We start from the raw sequence: 16,511 nt of genomic DNA on the forward strand, positions 1-16,511 counted from the left end.
AATAGAAACTATTTGGCCGTTAATTGACAATTTTTCTGAAATAACTACTTGCTGTGCTGACAATTTTGGTGAATTAGAGGTGGGAGGCAAATGGAAGAAAGTATCTTAGTGGTTGAATCAGGGTAACTGAAAGATCCAGAGAGACGGATGCCATGCGCACCGAGCAGTATTTGCTATAAAGTACAGCTACATGTATCGGCTTTTCAATTCGGCTTTTGATCGTTTTGACTATTTATTGTAAGGTGTTTATGACTGTCTTATGACTGTCCTCTTCTTTGAACATTCTTTCTAGGTTTCCATATTTTTCCTCCCTTTCCTGGGTTTGTATCCCAGCTGATAAATGGAATGCTGGATACTTTTTTGTTTTCTAATTCTTGATTTCTCTTATCTATTAAAATTCTTGGACAAATTTCATGAGAAGATAATTCAGTTCTACCTTTTATCAATACAAACTGGAATTTCTTTTCTTCTGAAATGCACTTTATTCTTTCAATTAATTCATTAGGCATATATATATTAATGTACTTTTTTTCAATGTTTATTGAATGAACAGCAGCTAGCCCTAAAAACAGGACTGTACTCAAATCGTGGGAATCCAGTTGGAAAAATGATGAAGGAATATTAATTGGCTCATTTTTTTTTTTGATAAAATAGTTAAAACTATCAGTTATAGATTGGTTTGACACACAATAGATGCTTGAAACTGAACCATCTAAAATCAAGTTGGAACAGTTTTCTTCAACATTAATTCCAAAATCATTTAATAGGCTATAGCCGAAAATACCCTGGAATTGATTTATGCTTTTGGAAAAATCGGAATAATAGGATATTTTGTATGGTGAATTAAAAATCAATGGCTCAAAATTGAAGCTTTTTTCCTTGATTTTATGAAAATAAGATGCTAATTTAAATGTTCGATATTGTGTTGAAGTTATTTTGCATTTATTATTGGAACTTAAAAAGATACCATTTACTCTCAAGATCCTAGACAGATTTGGAATGTTTATTGAGCTTAAGCCTCTGTGGTCGGTTACCTGTTTTTCCTGTTTATCATGGTTTTCAGTACAATTTTCCTTAAAAAACTCTTCCAATTCATAGTTTCCCTCATTCTTGCCAGATTCATTTGAAAAATAAACGATGTGAGTTGGATTGATTATACTGACAATTTTATTTAAAATTTCGAAGCCATAGCCTTTAATATAGCCTGGGGTATTTATTAATAAAGGTATATCAAGATTGTAATGTTCTTTATTGTAATAATCAAATAAATTTTTAATTAGATAATAGTATCTAGAAAGGTTGTCTAGAGGGGAATTAAAGCCAAAATACTCATTTTTCAACAGTAAATCATCGCTCAAATTATATGATAGATTAGATAAGCCAATTATAGGAGAGTGATGTGTTGAATAAGATAATGAGTCTATGTAAGAGAAAATGGGCTGGCCTGGATCAATATCTAGAATTGATACGGGATTCTCAGTTGAAATTGAAATCTCTGAATGCAAGAAATGGTTGAGTAAATTCAATAGAAAAGTTGATTTACCGGAGTTTTTTGAGCCAATTACTAAAACTTTTGGAACAATACTGATAAAATTGATTTGATTGTAAAAATTGGTCAAACTATTAATCGAGTCCAACATTGAATTAGATATTGAAATAGTTGATAAATAATTTGAAGAGGATCTTTTGGATTGCCATGAATATAAAATTGGAATAAATGAGTAGCCCAAAAAAGATTTCAAAAAGGGATTGTTATTAATCAAGTTGAATTCGCTGTTATCAGATCCATTGTTGTTTTTATCGCTACTATTATTACTATTACTGTAATTTTTGAACGATTTTAATAGAAAACTAGGAGAGTAAAATATGTCATTCATAAATGGAAATAGAAATTCATTAGAAGTTTCTAGACCTGTAAATAGATTTTTTACTTTAATGATCGTGACGAACTTAGAAGCATTGAAAAAGTGATAATTATCAGTTGGCATATCAACAATAGCATTTGATTTATTAGAGCCTTGAGCTGAGTAAATTATAGAGAGAGAGTTAGAGATTGGTTGATAAATATCATATACTTTATTAGGAGAGGAATCATAAATAATATTATTAACAGTTATTGCACCTTTGAGAACGATCAACGAAAACTGACCTTTAAAGATTATAGATTGGCCAACTTTTAAAGCAATTGTTACAGAATCATCCTCAAATATCACATTATCGCCATTGGGAATATAATTAGATAAAGCAATGGAATCATCATTGTTGTCGATATAATTGATACTTTTCAACAATGGTCTATTTGATTTTAGAGATTTCGGTGATTTTGAGACCTTGACTGGTTTTGATTCATTCAGCTGGCTTAAATTTTCATCTTTATTTTGAATAATAGTGCTATCAATCACAGCTAAGGGACCTGACTCATCAGTGACTGGGAATTCAAAATCACTTCCAGAATCATCAGATTGGCTGCTATCATCGTTTATCTCTTCATCAGAGGAATACTGTTGATAAATCAAAGTATTAACATCGGCTTCGGACTTAATTAATCTCAACGATGCAAAAGCACTGACTGTGGATTTAGTAAATAAATTATGTTAATATATGGTTTTGCACACTGGAATATAATAAATTCATCAATAGTTTCATACCATTGTGGGACATTTTATATTTTATCCACCATAACAGGTTGGAGCCAACTCAAAAACATGAAAAAAAAATGGGTTAAAAAATAAGCATCCATAGCAGTGAATTTGGGCAACGCGTGTAAATGCACATGTATACTGATAGTCGCCGATATATTCAGTGACCACCAGTGTGGGTTCCTCAAGCCAGCAACCAATCACATTTTTTTTTTTACCAATGGATTTTCACCTGATTTTACTTTTTCAGCATGTTGGCTGGAATATATTAGCTGATATCACAAAGCTTCTGGATATCATTCATTTCTTTGATAGTTTTTTCCAATAAATTGCAACAAGCTCTGGTTTTTGATTGATTTCTGATCGAACTTTTGTTAATTCTGGATTTTACCTCTTCTATACACATTTTTCACAATATACAACAATGACTATCACTGGCCCTTTAACTACTGTTGGTTTTGATGCTCGTTTCCCAAATCAAAATCAAACTAAACACTGTTGGCAATCTTATGTTGACTACCACAAATGTATTAATGCTAAAGGAGAAGATTTTGCTCCATGTCAGATTTTCTGGAGAACCTACACTTCATTATGTCCTGTTGCATGGGTTGAAAGATGGGACGATCAAAGAGACAGTGGTACTTTCCCAGCCAATTTGAATCCTTAAGCTATGTTTAATATTATATCTTTGTTTAATTGTTTTGATTTTATTTAGTATTTCAGAATCTACTATGTTTAAAATTAAAATTAAATTTGTGGTATCCATAATTCTATTTATTTTTATCTTTATTTTTCACTATTCCGTTTTACCTTTTGATATTATTAAATAATAAATGCATAAAATATTCAATAATGTTTTTAATTGAAATTTCATATTATCAATATACAAGTCTAACATTACAATCAAATAGCCAAAAAAATAACAACAAAAACAGATATATAAAAAAAATAGACAGTTGCAAAATATTGTTCTTTATTTATTCAAGTTTTTGTATAAGAATATCAAACATCCCAACAACAAAAAAAAATGCAAAACAAAATATGTATTTAACCTCTTTATATTGTAATCAAATTTATATAATTGATTATAATTACTAAAAAAATCACAGAAATGAATAAAAACTAAAGCTATTAAAGCTGTTTTTTTGTATATTGTCTCAAATCACTCAGTAATTGTCAAGTTTTCCCATTTATCAGAAACTTTTTTATAAAATTTAGTTTCAAAATAATGATAATTAGTTTTAATTGATATTGCTTCAACTCTGCCTTGTAGAGAAACAATCGTAAGTTTAGTATATGTGTTATCGGGAATCGTCTTGATAACTTCCAAAAACTTTTGAAATGTTAATGTTTCAATCTCATTGACCTCAATGATAAATACATTTAAATACAATCCACCTTGAATGGCTGGCGACCAGTATGAATTTGATGAGACAAACACCTCACTAGGTAGATTTAAGGAGATTTGTCTAACTGAATGGAATGGTTTTTGAATGGAAGCTCCACACCATGAAATGACTTCTTTTGTCTCTTGAACTTCTGTTGTTTTCAATTTCAATGTTTTTTCAGTCCCATTACGAACAATGGTAAATTCAACATCATCATTCTCAAACACATCTAAATCTGATAATTTAGTGATGAGCTTCTTATTAATTTCAAGTAAAATATCCCCTACTTGTAACTTGGGACTTGAGTCATTCTTTCTGAATTGTTGACATGAAACTGATGAGACTTGCAAAAACTGAAAGTTTTCACTATGAGAATCTTCCAATTTTTTGATCCATTTTTTTGAAACCCCTTGATATCTGGCGTCGGCAATTAATAATTGTCCAAATACGGCATCAATGATTCGAACTTTGGGAACCTTTCCAATTTCTTCATTTTGAAAAAAATTAATAATTCTTGAAAAATTTGTAATGTCAATACCGTTTTGGAGTAGATCTGTATCAACTCCTAAGAAATTCAACCAAATGCATCTAATTGTACCATCTGAATCTGTTAAAATACCAAAATCTACATTGTCACCTAGTGCAGTGTCAATTTTTATTGACTCAAAGTTTGTTGCTTTATAACGTGGCATTTCAAAATCCATTGGCATTTTAGTTTGAAGAATGTCAGTGACTTTAGTTGGAACTGCACGAAGGTCGTTATAATCATAACCAATTAAAAATAGGTTATCTCCTTTCTTTAATGGTTTTTCACTAAATTTTGGAGTTTTAATTGGGGCTAAAACTAGGGAAGGATCAAATTTTAAAATAGAGTAATTATATGTTGGATGTAAAAAGACAACTTGTGCTTCAAGAACAATAGAATTTGCAATTATAACAAAAACCCTTAGCATATCATGGGGAACATAATACCTTGAAGCTAAGACATAACCCTTTTGAGCATCAATTATAAGTCCCATACCATATTTTGGATTAAAAGCATACCCGTCAATAACAGCAGGGAAATTGGTATATAATTTGACAAAAGATCTGGATAGGGTACTTAAATTTGGATCGCTAAATGGAAAATCGATAAATTTAGCATCTAATGGTTCTTTTTGATTTTCAGATTCCAGTTCTGGTGCAGGAAAACTAGTGAAATCCCATAAACCAGTTGAATCATTTCTGACAGCCAATTTGATATCTTTATACCATTTTCTATCGATTGAGACGGTATCAATGCAGGGGTTGTTTAAATTACTGACATGTCTGATGGAGAAGGGAATGACCGAATTGTGAGGAATATCTTTCAAGACATTGAGAAAATCATCAACATTATTTAATGGAACGTTATTAAAAGAATCAATTATCCAGCCAGTGTTTGGTTCGGGATCGAAACATCCACCAATTTCAGCAGCATAGACTCCTCTGACAGGAATGCCTTTTAATCTTGCAATTTGGTAGGATAAGTTATTAAAAACGGAACCAAAAGCAGATATGTATTTGCTTGGAGTAATTGAGTGTAAATCTTGGACTTTGCAAGTAATTTTAACATTTTTGTTGCCTCTTTGAACAACAATTTTGATTTTTTTATTAATATTGTCATCAAGGATTTGATCGATTGGAATGAAAGTTGAAATCGGAGAATCATTAATAGAGATTAGAGTATCGCCTTCTTTAATCTTGTTGAAAGCAGGGCCATTTGGTAAGACAGTGGAAGCAACTAACAAACTTGTGATATCTGGGAAAACAGCTCTCATCTTTGATTCAGCATCCGAAGACAAACCTAGCCTTGAACATTCGTCGAAGGGTTTTAGCAACCAAGTGGTTTGGATTGTGCCTCGAGTAATTGGCTCGTTTTTTTTAATACATTTAAGAGCTCTTAAGATTCTGTTCAAAGGTAAAAAAAAATTGGTTGCAGCAGAAGTTGAGCCACCAGCTTGTAGGGCTACGACATTTCCTGTTATATCAATAACAGGAGAACCACTCGAACCACTGGAACTGCTAGTAGCAGCTTGGATATAATTTGTGTTGAAGTCATTATAACCAAAGGCGTATTCCGGGGTATTTCTGTCGAGCTTGGAAATAAAACCACTTAAAATACTTAGTTGTTCGCCATTATCATTACCAACAACTCTAATTTCCAACCCAACTTTGGCCAAGTCAGGTCTTAATATCAAAGAAACCAAAGGAGAAATGTACTTTATCTCTTTTGGATTAAACTTCAAAAAGCCAAAATCGTGGATCGGATCTCTATAAATAGGAATTAAGGGAATCTCCTCATTGTTATAGAAGATAGCATAACCAACAAAGGGACCAGGACCAACAACGTGTCTGTTGGTTAGAATTATACCTAGTTCTGCATCAACAATAAAACCAGTAGCTTCTGAACAACTTCGAGATTCTGTATCAAAGGCCTCAACTTGAAGGAACTTAATGGAGACAACCGACTTGACAATTCTCTCGATGGTGGATTGCCATTGAGTGGTCTCATTAGCAACTAGGGTGATATTTTCAGGAGGAGGGAAGGCTCTGGTTAATTTTTTGGCTGGATGTTTCAGTAAAGTGTCCAAAGTGGTAGCTCTTTTGAAGATAGGAGGTTTGGGAGCAGCAGCCGAAGAGGGATGATCCTTTGAGATTTCGCTTGAGCCGAAGAGCTTGAAATACTGCTTGATGCCTTCCATTGGTGTATGAAAACTGAGCAAGATGATAAACAGAAAGAGAGGAACAACAGAAGGTATGAATTGAACCAACAGAGGAAAACGAACGATGGTAGCAATGATATCTCAGAAATAAACCACAGCTTTAGCTCTGGAAGCCTACCCTTTAGGCAAACCCCAAAGCAAAACTGTCCAGCAACATGGAATTGGGCTGAGTCTCGTTTTCTACAGGCCTCCACAGAGGACAGCAGATGCCTGAGCCGGATCTGTCCCGCTTCCGGAGGGTGCTCTGCATACCTACATGGTGATGCGTACAAACCATCTGCGTGGGTCCAATGTTTTGCTATTTCTGAGCTGGTGAAGAGGTTCTTTTTTTGGCCACTGCTTCTCAAAGTGCTTCTTCAACTGCCTGAAAGAAGGCGATTTACTTCTGCAATTACTCACAGCGCTAGCACTTCCATCCTGAGACGATGGACCTATGCCAGCCTTTTGTCTACTGTGGAGTTTGTTTCAAGACGCCTGCCAGCAACGAGCCCAACAGCCTTCTATTGACCTCCTGTGCTCATTTGCTATGTCTAGACCATATCTCGGTCAATGGTATTTATCAACTTTCAATGGCAGACCAATGATTTGAAATCAAGCTACTAATGCGTTTGCAATGTTGCTGTTTCCATTCTCTGGGTCAGAGATCAAAAGGGCCAATGCCGATATGTTGGAGAAACAAAAGATAACTTGTCCTGTTTGTCAAAGTTCAAATATTTCAATAAAAAGGTTATCCAACAATTTGCCTGACGAAATCAAATCATATTTTCAGCCGATTCCACAACAGTTTGAGTCTTTATTTTCAACCATTCAATTTCAGTATTATAGTATGAACGATTACATAATTTACTGTAAAAATTTCATCGAAAAACTCAATCTTAAAATTGACAAACAAAGACAGTTATTATATACAGCAAAATCAGAAATAAATCAATTGGAATTGATTAAAAAGGATTATAGTACTCTAAAGGATGATTATAAACTTTTAAAATTGGAAAATCAAAAACTACAAAAAAATATCGACCAGCTTAATAGACTTGGCCATAACCGTAATAAAGATCAGACGATTGGTCTATCATTATTAGATGGCAATGATAATGACAATAATAATGATAATGATGAGGATATATCCATAATTGATAAAGCTGACAAAAATTTTAACTCAACGACCGATAATGGCCAATCTTTTATTAGAAAAATGAAAGAATCTTCTTCTTTAAGAAGACCAATAAATTTATTATTTCCACCACCTCAAACAGTGAAATTAGATGATGGTGATAATCATAATCATAATCATAATCATAATATTAATATTAATAATATTAATAGTATTAATAAAAGACGGAAAACCCTTCAAATTGCTGAATCAACTAATATTGATCAAACTAATAATTTTTATAAATATAAATATCAAAATAACAATTTAAACAATAATCATTCAAATTACATTTCAAGCGTTGGAAGCCTAACCTATTCTTCTCATGAATCCTCATTAATAAACAGCACTACTAACAATTTAAATCATTCAAATCACTCAAATAACAATAACAATAGCAATAGCAATAGCAATAGCAATAATAATAAAAGACTGGGATTAAATAACCCTGCAAGAATGTACTTGTTAAGTTCAAAATCTAGTTCAAGGTCTGGAGGTTCAATTACTCCGACAAGCAATGAAAGTAATATAAACAACATTAACAATATAAATATAAATAATGATAATATCTTCAACTCTCATAGAAATGCTTTAAGCAAAAGATCTTCAACAATTCAAGTAGCCTCCAGATTATCTGCTCATATGAAAATCGGTAATCGGGCTGGTTCTTCTCAAATTCTTAATCGAAATACAACTTATAAAAACAATTATGATAATAATAATAATAACAGTAATATTGCTAAAAATAAAACTAAAGGAAATAAAGCTAATTCTTCATTATTCAGCAAAAGATCGAGCAATAAGAGAATGTTATCGAGATTGTCATAAAAACATGATCAAAAAAAATAAAAAAGTATAACTAAATTCAATTTTAAAAATAAAAATTTTTCCTGTTTCTTAATAAAGCTCACCAGAGTATAATCAGATAGTCATTTCCTCATGTTTATTCTTATATCCTAATATATTTCCAATTCTCATTCTAATTTTGAATTTTTATTTATTAATAATATTTATTAAAAATATTTAAAATTTCTCTTTAGCCATTGCTAGACTGAATATGGATTTTAAAATAATAAAAAAAAAAATCACACGTCAAAATCAAACAAAAAAAATTTAAAAGAACAGCGGATATAACTATTGAAATTTAGATTAGATTAAAATAGCTTTTGATATTTTAAATCAACTTGTATTAAATTAAATTATGATGAATAGAATTACTCTTCAGCCTTTCTTCTTTCGGCTTGAGCAGCATACCATGCTTCTCTTGTTTCAACTGCGTTTTGGTGGAAACCCCACCACCAATAAGAAGCACCGGCGGATCCAATAACTGCAAAAACGAAAGGTTAGTAGAGACCCTAGACGCAGAAAAAGAATGAAGCAAAAAAGAATGGAGCAAAAAAGAACATACCAAAGGCTAAACCAATGTCAACGATCATACGCTTTTTGAGAGTACCTGTGATAGGAGCAATTGGCATTGTGAAGGACGAGGAATATAAAGACAGTATGGCAATACCAGAGGGAAACAGTGCAGCAACAGGTTGGCGATGGTGCTGGTGCTGGAGAAGAAGCAGAGCTGGCTGGAGCTGAGATATAAGAGAGGCCTGTACCACGTGATTACATGCCAGCCAATCACAGGCCGCAGGAATAATCGGTGGTGAAAAGTCGTGCGATTGGAGGGTAAGCGGCCTTTGAGTTGTGGAAGAGAGAGAGATATTTATTGCTCGAGCTTCTTCTGTGGCCTCTATTCTCGACCTCTCCAACTCTCCTGCTCATACCTCCAAGATGCTTAGTAGACAATCTGCCCAAACTGCTCGTGTATTAGCCCAAAGAAGAGCCTTCACCTCCACTGCCCTCAAAAATGGTGCTCACTTCAAGGAAGGTGTTTACTCAAATTTGCCCTTCAAGGTCCACAACAGAAAGATCCCTTTTGCTGTAATTCACTTTGGTTTTTTTGGCTTGGGTTTTGCTATTCCCTTTATTGCCTGTGCATGGCAATTACACAAATCTGGTTGATTTACTAGTTGTCATTTATGTCTGCCTGGTTTATTTATTCAATTCTATATTCTTTTAACCGCTTTATACTTATAGTGAAATTCAGTTAATCCCTTTACCTTTTATTCTGTTACCTGTCCATCAATAATAAATTAAATTTTCAAAACAACAAACAAAGATAATCCAATGATTTCAGGAAAAACTCGAATTTATTGCAGAGCTTTTATTTATTTGTAGAATATTCAATTCTTATATTCTCAAAATAACATCCTCTGAAACTAATAACGTATGTAGCCTAATACACAGCCTTATTTGTCAATATTCCTTATCCAGATTTTCCTCCAGATCATCATCATCATCGTCATCATCATCATCATCATCATCATCATCCAGCTCTTCTTCCAGTTCTTCATCTGATGAAACTTCCTCTCCTACTTTTTTTAGCCTTGATTTATATATTTTGTTTTTCTCATCTAAATCTGACATGACTAACATAAGATCATCCAATTCACCTTTTGGAACCATTGTTTGACTCATTTTAGCCAATTTCTCTTCCAATTCTTTTAATTTGTCTTCCAATAATACGTTTTTTTTTTGAATATTTTCGCACTGCTCTGTTGCCAACTTTTTCTGACTTTGAGCCTCACTTTCTTTTTTTTGTAATTGCAAAATCTCAAGATTAGTATTTTTACTAGCCTCTTCTTTATCTTTTTTCAATTGTTCAAATTTCTCAACATATTTATCCTTTTCTTTATTAGCTTCTTTTATTTTTTTTTGTAAGTTAAGACTTTCTTCTCGAATTGTCACAGATTCTGAACTCTTGTTTTGAAGTTCACCTTTAATTTTTTCCAACTCCAACTCTAATTTTTTCTCTATTTCAAGATAAGACATAATTTCCTTATCTTTTGTTTCATTTGTTTTCTTGATTTTATCAATTTCCTCTTTTAATCTGTTTATAACATTCAAATTTTCTTGTTTTTCTACTTTTATTTTAGTGATATCGCTTGACAATTTAACAATTTTATTATTTACCTCTTGAATCTCCCCTGTCAAATGATCATTTTTAAAACCCATTTCTTTTTTCTCTTCTTCCAAGACTTTTACATTTGTTTTTTGAGATTCTTCACTCTTCTTCAACTCTTTCTCTAATTCGCTTATTTTTTCAGTGTATCCGTTAATTAAACTCTCAGGATCCTCTTTTGCCGCTAACAATCTTTCCTCAGTAATTTCTTTGCTTTTCTTACTTAAATCTTGTTTCAACTCTTCAATCTCACCTTTTAAACTATCAACTTCTTTTAATATTTCTTTATTTTCTTTTTCAATTTTTTCTTTATCTTTTCTTAATTTTTTTTCATTTTTATTTATTTTTTCATTTAGTTTGATTTTATCCTCTTCGCTTTTCTCTAGATCCTTTTTGAGAGCATTTAAATGTTCAATCTCCTCAATTAACATATTTTCTGCATTTTCCTTCTCTCTTTTTAATGACAGACTTGAATCTTTATATAAGTTTAACTCAGATTTTAATTCATCTATACTTAAACTCATTTTCTTTATGCCTTTTTCTTTCTTATTTAACTCTATTTTTAAAACTTCAAGACGATCGTTTAATCTCTTATTTGCAGAAACTTTTTCTTCCAAGGATTTTTTCAAAAAATCAATTTCTTTGCCTAAAGTGCTGCTTTCATTAGCCGAATTGTTTTTCAATTTTTCTTGTTCTTCCTTGATTTCATCAATAACATCATTAAGTTCACTAATTTTACCTTCATAACCCCTTTCAATTGAACGTTGATTTTCTATAGTTTCATCTAATTTTCCTTCGCTTGTTATTTTTTCTTGATTAATCTTAGACAATTCCAATTCCAAAACAGAATTTCTTTCTTTTTCTTTGGATAAATTGCTAACAAATTTATCACTTAAAGTTTTTAATGAATTATATTCTTTTTTCAATTCCTCATTATTTTTAGCAATTTCATTTCCCCTGGTTTTTAATTTTGCAATTGTATCCTCAAAATCAGTTGTGATATCCCTTTGTAATTCTTCACTCTCCTTTGTCTTAACTGCAATTTGATTGGACAAGTTAGCAATTTTTTCATTTAATTTTTCCTTCTCTAAACTATATCTAATATTCTCATCATTTATTAAATCATATTCCTTGGAAATAGAACTCAACTTTTCTTCAAGAGCTTTGATTTCTTTTTCAAAAGAAATTTTGGTACTACTAATAACTTTTTCGTTTTTTTCCCTTTCATTAATAAATTTAATTTTTAGATTTTCATTCTCAGTTTTTAAACTGTTAACTTGTTCATTATATTTTTCTAAAGATTCCAATAACTGTTTAATATAATTACCAGCATTGTTAAATTTTTCTTCCATTGTTTTAAGATTTGACTCGCATATTAATTTTTCAGCTGAAATTTTATTCAATTTATTTTTTGCATCATTGAATTCATTTGAAATTTTAGAAAGTTCTTGAATTTTGGAATTATATAGATTGTTTAAGTTTTTAAGCTCCCTTTCACTATTGATCTTTATTTGGTTTAACTCGCTTTCCAAGTTGTTACTTTTTCTATCAAAATCGTTTCTTTCTCTTGATAATTTGAATAATTCTCTCGACATTTTGTTTATTCCGTCCTCATTTTTCATTTTAACAGCTTCCAACGCCTTTAAACTATCTATCATTTTGCTTTTTTCACTCTCAAGAATATTTAATCTTGATTGACATTTATTCAATTCATACTGGTAATTTGAACAGGTTTCTTCCAAAGAAATTTTTATTTTTTTCAATTCTTCTATATCCTTAGCATTTGATTTTAAATTTTTACTTAAAGAATCATTTCTGTTTTTATATTCGGTTAGCTCAGATGATGTGGTTAAAAATTTTTGTGATAACTCCTCTAACTCTTCTGATAAATTATTAATTTTTGATTCATCTTCGATTTTTATTTGTTTGTTCTGGTCTTGCATGCTTTTAAAAGTATCCTTTAAATAATTATATTGCATCGATAGTTCATCAAATTTCTCAAATGATAGCTTTCCAATTGGTTCAAAGTCAGGATTTTTGTTAAATGATAACTTAATTCTTGAAAAATTTTCTTTAACTAGATTAATATATGATATGTCAAAATATATCTCAGGTAAACCGGTTGAATCTTTCGGTGGTCTGAAAATCATTTCTTCATCGAAATCTTTAAATTTGCTTAAATTCTTAAATTTTGTTAATTGTAATAAATAAGAATCTTTACCTATAGTTTTTGTTAAAAGATTAAAAAGATCAGTTCTGGATAAAGAGCCTTTTTTCAGTGCATTCGAAGAGGAGTCGTATATAATACCCAAAAATACACAAATCATTCCATTTACTATATCATTTCCATCACCTTGATTAGAAGAAAAGTAAGTAATCAAAAATCTAGTTACACTACCATCTTGAAGAAAATCTGAAATAGCATTAAGGTCTTCATATAACCATATAGAAAGCAACATCAAATAACTAATGGCAATGCGAGGATCTTTTAACATTGAATCAGTAGACAAGTTTGTCACTAGAAGTTCAGCCATTGATTGAATACAAGTCAAAACTTCTTCATCGTTCTCAACGTTTCCAGTCGTCAACAGCAGAGCAATTTCTTTGATTTCATTTGAATCTTCAAAAAGGTATATTAAAATAACTGCTGAAAACCAAATTTTATAAGGATTTAACGCAGCAGAAGAGTCATAGTCTATTAATGAAACGAAGATATTACCTTTTGGAACAGAATTAGCCAGATGTTTTGATAAAATATGGGATTCTTGATTATCAAAGGCTACTGTTTGATTGTTTACAGCAGATAGAATTTCTAAATGATCTGAAGAATTTCTGCCAACTTCAACAAAGCTTGAAGTATCAGTTGAATTAGATTTATGGGGAGATTCTTTTATATGGTGGTAAGTATCTTCTCCTTCCAAAATTTTAGTTTCTGAATTTGACAGGCCAGAAGGGTTTTCTGCTGAAACAATACCATCATTCATATGTTCAATGGTGCTGTTTAAGTTTGAATTTGATGATTTTTCAGGTCGTTGGTTCAATACAGTTGAAGGACTGCTATCAACTTGATTTTGATTATCTAATTTATCTGTAGTTACAACATTTTCAACCTCTTTATTTGAGGTTTCAGGGATTTCATTTATTTTTTTATAAGAGGAAATTTGATCCTCAATGAATGATTTTTTGGCTTCAAAGTTATTTTTAAAGTAGGCTTGTAAAACAAAACAACTAGATACTCTTATGTCAAATATGTGAACTGAATTAGAAAAGAGAGACCAATTAAGAAGAGCTAGGGTGACAGGAATTAAAGTATTAAATCTAGATTGCAATTGTGGAGGCAAACTTGGATCTAAGTAAGGCACATCAATTTTGGAAAATTCGTATTGAATCGTTTCATTGGAATTGATTATTGCAGCAATTGTTAATAAAGCAGTTGACCTAATTTTATTGGGTATTAATGAAGAAAAAACTAATTTTAGTGTCAACATCAAAATATCATTCTGAAAAAGAATTAATTGATATTGAAAGGTTGATTCATTATTTTGTTCAGCAACAAAAATTTTGCAAATTTCAAGTGTTGAAATTAAATTTTGAATCCATTGTTCCTTCCAATTAATTGATGTTTTTTGAGTAGACAAAGATTGATCTAATAGCATTGAAAACTTGGGAATACAATTTGTTTCTAAGAATAATTTTTGATTAGAAGCATTGAAACTTAGCAAATTGGTCAACAAGGAAAGTGAATCTTGAACAACAATTGAGCCAAAAATGCCACCTTCAGTAAAAATTATTTGAAATAATTTTTCAAATGTATTCTGAAAAGCTACCAATTTTTGTATATTATAGTTTTTGTTGACTAAAGCCATTAGCAATAAAATAGATTCGTTTCTTATTAGATCATGAGGATCATCCAAGGTTTGAATTAAAGTTGAAATGGCTAAAGGAGAAGCCAATATAGATTCTTTTGTTTTCAATGGCCTTGTGGCTATAAGAGCTTGCAACACTTGTAAAGTATATAAGGTCGTGTAAAAATTATTTTGGTCTTCAATGATTGATACCAACAAGTCAATAATACTTCTTGAATCCCCTAGTAGATTATTTTTATCATTTTCATTTCCAGAAGTGATTCTATTATGAACATCAGTGTTAGTACCATCTCTATTGTTATTTTCTTTGGTGCTACTAAAAGAAATTTCATGAGGCTGGGTTAATTCATCAGCTATCCATAAAGAAAATTGATCAAAGATTTGGGGGATTTCTTTTTTTAAAAGAGAAGGAGATGGATATTTACCATTATTTATTCTGGACTGGTCAGATAGGTTGAAAGATCGGGAGGTAGTAAAATCATGGTTAGTTTCACCTCTTATAAATAAAATAAGTAAAGTTTCTAAAATCGCCTTCACTATTTCTAAGTCTAGGATGTCCTTTCTTAGAGTTGATATCAAACCATGCAAACCATTAGCTATAACAGATTCTCTATATTGGCGACTGAAACCTTTTAAAGACAAAACAGCAGCTCTTCTATCAGCTACCAAAGTTGAATTATTCAATCTATCGCAAATCGTTGGAATTGCTTCTTGTGCTGACTGAGTTTTAGGACCAGAAGATAATAAACCAGAAAACAAATCCATGATAAAATCTAATGTAGCATTATACCAGTGTATATAAAAACGCAAATGGAAAAGAAAAAAAGGCCAACTAAGTATAATTTTGTCCTTCGCTTGGAGTTATTCTACTAAAGTTGACAGCAATTTCCCTAAACGGTCGCAGATATAATCACACGTTCAACGGAACACAGCCGATGGATGCGGCTTTTCTCTTCATAATTAACAGAGCTGACAACTACAAGTGAATTTACTCAAAGAGAATGTATTAAATCAATTGGTTCGAAAATCTAGATTGTTTTCTAGAATAAAAGAATGCAAAAATTCAAATTGGTAGCAATTTGAAAGAAGAATTGTAAGTTATCTCATTGCCCATCGTCCCTGAAAAAATAACGTGGAAAAAAAATTTAAATATATAAATAGATCATGATAAGATAAGATAAAATAAAATAAAATAAAATAAAACAAAATAAAACAAAATAAAATATTTGAGCATATATAATTTAGAAATAATTTTTAACAGCGAAATTATTAAACTTATAATCATCAAAATGCTATGATAATTGCAAAGCTAACCAAGAAATGCTAATAAAATAAACACCAAGGTATTAAAGCCATAAGATAACTTTGTTGCACCATCTGTAAATGTATGAGAAATCTCAGGTGGAGTTCTAGTTCCTGTTGTTGAAGATCTTGTTGTTGGAGATGGTTTACTGCAAATTTCACCACCATCAGTTCCTGTTGTAGTACATTCCCATTCTGTGCTAGTTGTAGTATCAGTATCGGTTTCAGTTTTGGTACTGGTTTTGGTGCATTCATATTCACCATCATCATCAACAGAGGAGCATTCAGGAGGCTCTGTTGGTTCATCTGTTGGTTCATCTGTTGGTTCATCTGTTGGTTCATCAGTAGGTTCTCCAGTTGGTTCATCAGTAGGTTCTCCAGTTGGTTCATCTGTTGGTTCATCTGT

General features: G+C 31.3%; 7 protein-coding genes across 7 annotated transcripts; 4 read left to right on the forward strand and 3 right to left on the reverse strand.

The window, feature by feature from the left end:
* Window positions 1-257: 257 nt before the first annotated feature.
* Window positions 258-2,661, reverse strand: GRC3 (polynucleotide 5'-hydroxyl-kinase; the record flags this gene model as incomplete). Its single annotated transcript, XM_020195240.1, has 2 exons — window positions 258-2,569; window positions 2,649-2,661. 2 exons carry the CDS (start codon window positions 2,659-2,661, stop codon window positions 258-260), a joined length of 2,325 nt encoding a protein of 774 aa, XP_020045311.1.
* A 402-nt stretch (window positions 2,662-3,063) lies between these two features.
* On the forward strand, window positions 3,064-3,306 carry COX12 (cytochrome c oxidase subunit VIb; the record flags this gene model as incomplete). Its single annotated transcript, XM_020190833.1, has 1 exon — window positions 3,064-3,306. The coding sequence occupies one exon, from the start codon at window positions 3,064-3,066 to the stop codon at window positions 3,304-3,306; it is 243 nt and encodes an 80-aa protein (XP_020045312.1).
* Window positions 3,307-3,398: 92 nt separating this feature from the next.
* Window positions 3,399-3,769, forward strand: ASCRUDRAFT_115407 (uncharacterized protein). Its single transcript, XM_020188817.1, has one exon. It carries the CDS (start codon window positions 3,492-3,494, stop codon window positions 3,735-3,737), a length of 246 nt encoding a protein of 81 aa, XP_020045313.1. The 5' UTR covers window positions 3,399-3,491; the 3' UTR covers window positions 3,738-3,769.
* A 32-nt stretch (window positions 3,770-3,801) lies between these two features.
* Window positions 3,802-6,750, reverse strand: ASCRUDRAFT_38228 (Pro-apoptotic serine protease NMA111; the record flags this gene model as incomplete). Its single annotated transcript, XM_020190839.1, has 1 exon — window positions 3,802-6,750. The coding sequence occupies one exon, from the start codon at window positions 6,748-6,750 to the stop codon at window positions 3,802-3,804; it is 2,949 nt and encodes a 982-aa protein (XP_020045314.1).
* Window positions 6,751-8,111: 1,361 nt separating this feature from the next.
* On the forward strand, window positions 8,112-9,240 carry ASCRUDRAFT_77419 (uncharacterized protein). The gene has a single exon (XM_020193858.1). It carries the CDS (start codon window positions 8,381-8,383, stop codon window positions 8,750-8,752), a length of 372 nt encoding a protein of 123 aa, XP_020045315.1. The 5' UTR covers window positions 8,112-8,380; the 3' UTR covers window positions 8,753-9,240.
* COX9 (cytochrome c oxidase subunit VIIa) lies at window positions 9,139-9,399 on the reverse strand (the record flags this gene model as incomplete). Its single annotated transcript, XM_020190845.1, has 2 exons — window positions 9,139-9,251; window positions 9,333-9,399. 2 exons carry the CDS (start codon window positions 9,397-9,399, stop codon window positions 9,139-9,141), a joined length of 180 nt encoding a protein of 59 aa, XP_020045316.1.
* On the forward strand, window positions 9,207-9,937 carry COX8 (cytochrome c oxidase subunit VIII; the record flags this gene model as incomplete). Its single annotated transcript, XM_020191275.1, has 1 exon — window positions 9,207-9,937. The coding sequence occupies exon 1, from the start codon at window positions 9,707-9,709 to the stop codon at window positions 9,935-9,937; it is 231 nt and encodes a 76-aa protein (XP_020045317.1). The 5' UTR covers window positions 9,207-9,706.
* Window positions 9,938-16,511: the final 6,574 nt, after the last annotated feature.

This window comes from Ascoidea rubescens, assembly GCF_001661345.1.
Source record: "Ascoidea rubescens DSM 1968 unplaced genomic scaffold ASCRUscaffold_14, whole genome shotgun sequence".
Taxonomy (NCBI): Eukaryota; Fungi; Ascomycota; class Saccharomycetes; order Ascoideales; family Ascoideaceae; genus Ascoidea; species Ascoidea rubescens.

Excerpts from the sequence above, each read along its gene's own strand:
- ASCRUDRAFT_115407 (XM_020188817.1), top strand. The coding sequence starts at position 3,492 with ATGTTTTTAATTGAAATTTCATATTATCAATATACAAGTCTAACATTA.
- ASCRUDRAFT_77419 (XM_020193858.1), top strand. The coding sequence starts at position 8,381 with ATGTACTTGTTAAGTTCAAAATCTAGTTCAAGGTCTGGAGGTTCAATT.